Source organism: Salvelinus fontinalis, unplaced genomic scaffold (assembly GCF_029448725.1).
Source record: "Salvelinus fontinalis isolate EN_2023a unplaced genomic scaffold, ASM2944872v1 scaffold_0421, whole genome shotgun sequence".
NCBI classification, from domain to species: Eukaryota; Metazoa; Chordata; class Actinopteri; order Salmoniformes; family Salmonidae; genus Salvelinus; species Salvelinus fontinalis.
In genome coordinates, this window is record NW_026600630.1 from 25,001 (window position 1) to 26,350 (window position 1,350).

General features: G+C 46.1%; 1 protein-coding gene across 1 annotated transcript in view; it reads right to left on the bottom strand.

Moving 5' to 3' along the window:
- Window positions 1-967, bottom strand: part of LOC129845995 (integral membrane protein 2B-like) — a 25,698-nt gene extending 24,731 nt beyond the window's left edge. The window contains exon 1 of the mRNA XM_055913989.1: window positions 655-967. Coding sequence (XP_055769964.1) covers window positions 655-732 — 78 coding nt within the window. The 5' untranslated portion in view covers window positions 733-967. The remainder of the gene's footprint in view (window positions 1-654) is intronic.
- Window positions 968-1,350: the final 383 nt, after the last annotated feature.

Below are 1,350 nucleotides of genomic sequence, written 5' to 3' on the forward strand. Positions count from 1 at the left end.
CATTCTAAAATGGGCAGTCCCAGACCAACATTCTAAAATGGGCAGTCCCAGATCAACATTCTAAAATGGGCAGTCCCAGATCAACATTCTAAAATGGGCAGTCCCAGACCAACATTCTAAAATGGGCAGTCCCAGACCAACATTCTAAAATGGGCAGTCCCAGACCAACATTCTAAAATGGGCAGTCCCAGATCAACATTCTAAAATGGGCAGTCCCAGATCAACATTCTAAAATGGGCAGTCCCAGATCATGGCGCATCTCACAACAAACTGAGCGGCGCATCTATTCTACTTTTATTTAACTAGGCAAGTCAGTTAAGAACAAATTCCTATTTACAATGACCCAAACCCTAACGATGCTGGGACAATTGTGCGCCGCCCTCCCAATCACCGCCGGTTGTGATACAGCCTAGAATCAAACCAGGGTCTGTAGTGCCTTAGACCGCTGCGCCACTCAGAAGCAGCGATTGCACCACAGTAGCTGTGCTCTAGAGACCTCTAACGCACACATACTGGTTCATTCTGCCATGTACTTCTAGCTTCTATTCTACTAGTCTACCCGGGCTCTGAGTGGTGCTGTAGCCGGGGGAAGGCCTCTTCTGTCCCGCTGCAGCGCCATCAGACCACCGCTGATGTCCAGACAGAGAAACGTACCTTCTCCGAGGCCAGCCCAGCCTCCTTCCCTTGCAGGGCTTTCTGCGCCAGAGCAGAGTTGAATGCTATCTTCACCATGATACGATAGAACTTTGACGATGATTTATCCCCGGGTATAATAGCGCGCACTAGATCTCTCCTGTGCACTGCGTGATTCCGTGACGCACTTTGAATTAACGTAGAGGGAGCTTGATCTCGGTTTGTTCTTGACTGGTCACATGTTTGTAGATGTCATTTGTGATTAAAGGGAGGCGAATATAATGAATATAATGAGGACAGAGCCTGAACTACTGGGATACACTGCAACTATAAAGTGATAGTCAGAAGAAAATGGCATTCAATAATATAGATTTTGTAAATTGTGCATTTCCTGTTTGACGGTCAGATTGCAGGACCGAGTTCGAACCACATTATTATAACCACATTATAATGACCGGCAGGAGATGTGGATTAGTTATTTTGTGTGATTGAGGGAGCCAGATCCAGGGGAGAACGACTGTCCCTCTCATTGAATCAACGGACGTTCATAGCCGGCCGTGGTACAACAGGATCCCCCTATTATAGCGTTTGAAAAATTGCATTCATCTTGGTCACTCGTCGTGTAAATAAAAAATATGTTTAAAAGACCATCCCCAGATGTGTGCAAAAATCACACGCAGAAGGATCATTTAGGCTGCAGTGCCTTCAACTTGAGTT